At 46.3% G+C, this 940-nt stretch overlaps 1 protein-coding gene across 1 annotated transcript in view; it reads left to right on the forward strand.

Annotated features, from left to right (window-relative positions):
* The window catches only part of LOC116696194 (myomegalin-like), a 107,462-nt gene that overhangs the window by 86,050 nt on the left and 20,472 nt on the right, over window positions 1-940 (forward strand). Inside the window, 1 exon segment of the mRNA XM_032527005.1 lies at window positions 204-479. Coding sequence (XP_032382896.1) covers window positions 204-479 — 276 coding nt within the window.

Raw genomic sequence — 940 nt, forward strand, 5'->3', positions numbered from 1 at the left:
AAAACTCTAAAATAAGTGACAAAAACATTGAGAAATGCTTCAAAAACAACAAAGAAAGTGACAAAAAAGAAACGGTTTTGTGGATTTGTGTTGCAGGGCCCCTTTAAGTGTCTTCCAGACTGCAGTGCAGTGTTCCTTTTTCCTTAATTACCTGATATTTAATTGTATTTACTTACGTGATGTGAATGTCTCGTTGTCTCCAGGGTTCTCCTCCCCCCAGTCCAGACCCCTCCAGGGGGTCCCGTTGGCCCAGCAGCAGCACCCCCCCGACCCCCATGCCTTCCTGCCTCTCTCCCACCACGGATACCAGGCTTCGCCCTTCGCCAGCGGCCTGGACGCCGGCGCCGCGTTGAAAGCCGGCGCCGGTCTCCTGGAGAGCAGTGCATTGTGGGACATGAGCTACGGTAACCGGGCGGCGAGACTCGGAGCCGACCTGTCTTCGGGATCCTCGGGGTACCAGTCAGGAACCAGCAACACAGGTACACAGCTACGTCCAGCTCGGTTTCCTGAGGGAAGACCGTGACACGCAGAAAGCTCTAGAAACTAATAAGTGGACCTTTGAGCTCAGATTCTCTTTATGTTTCAGTATTCGTAATTATTTCCACAGTCCACACCTTTTTTTTCAAATACACACTTTGTGCGGCATTATACATTGCATCAGAAAACTTGATTACTTTGACAGATTACAGGTCATTCTTTAATAAAAGCCAGTATTTAAATACCGTCTATGTAATGAAATGAAAGCCATTGCTATCTTAAATACAAAGGCTGGTCGCTACTAACAGCCAGAAACCCTCTTTCAGTGAGGATGGAGTAGGGTGCACACTCAAGTTTAGCATAATGTGATAAATGCTGGGATTATTAGATTAGATTAGATTAGATTAGATTCCACTTTATTGTCATTACACAGGTACAGGTAGGTCTAACCAGAAGTGCAATA

Source organism: Etheostoma spectabile, chromosome 9 (assembly GCF_008692095.1).
Source record: "Etheostoma spectabile isolate EspeVRDwgs_2016 chromosome 9, UIUC_Espe_1.0, whole genome shotgun sequence".
NCBI lineage: Eukaryota > Metazoa > Chordata > Actinopteri > Perciformes > Percidae > Etheostoma > Etheostoma spectabile.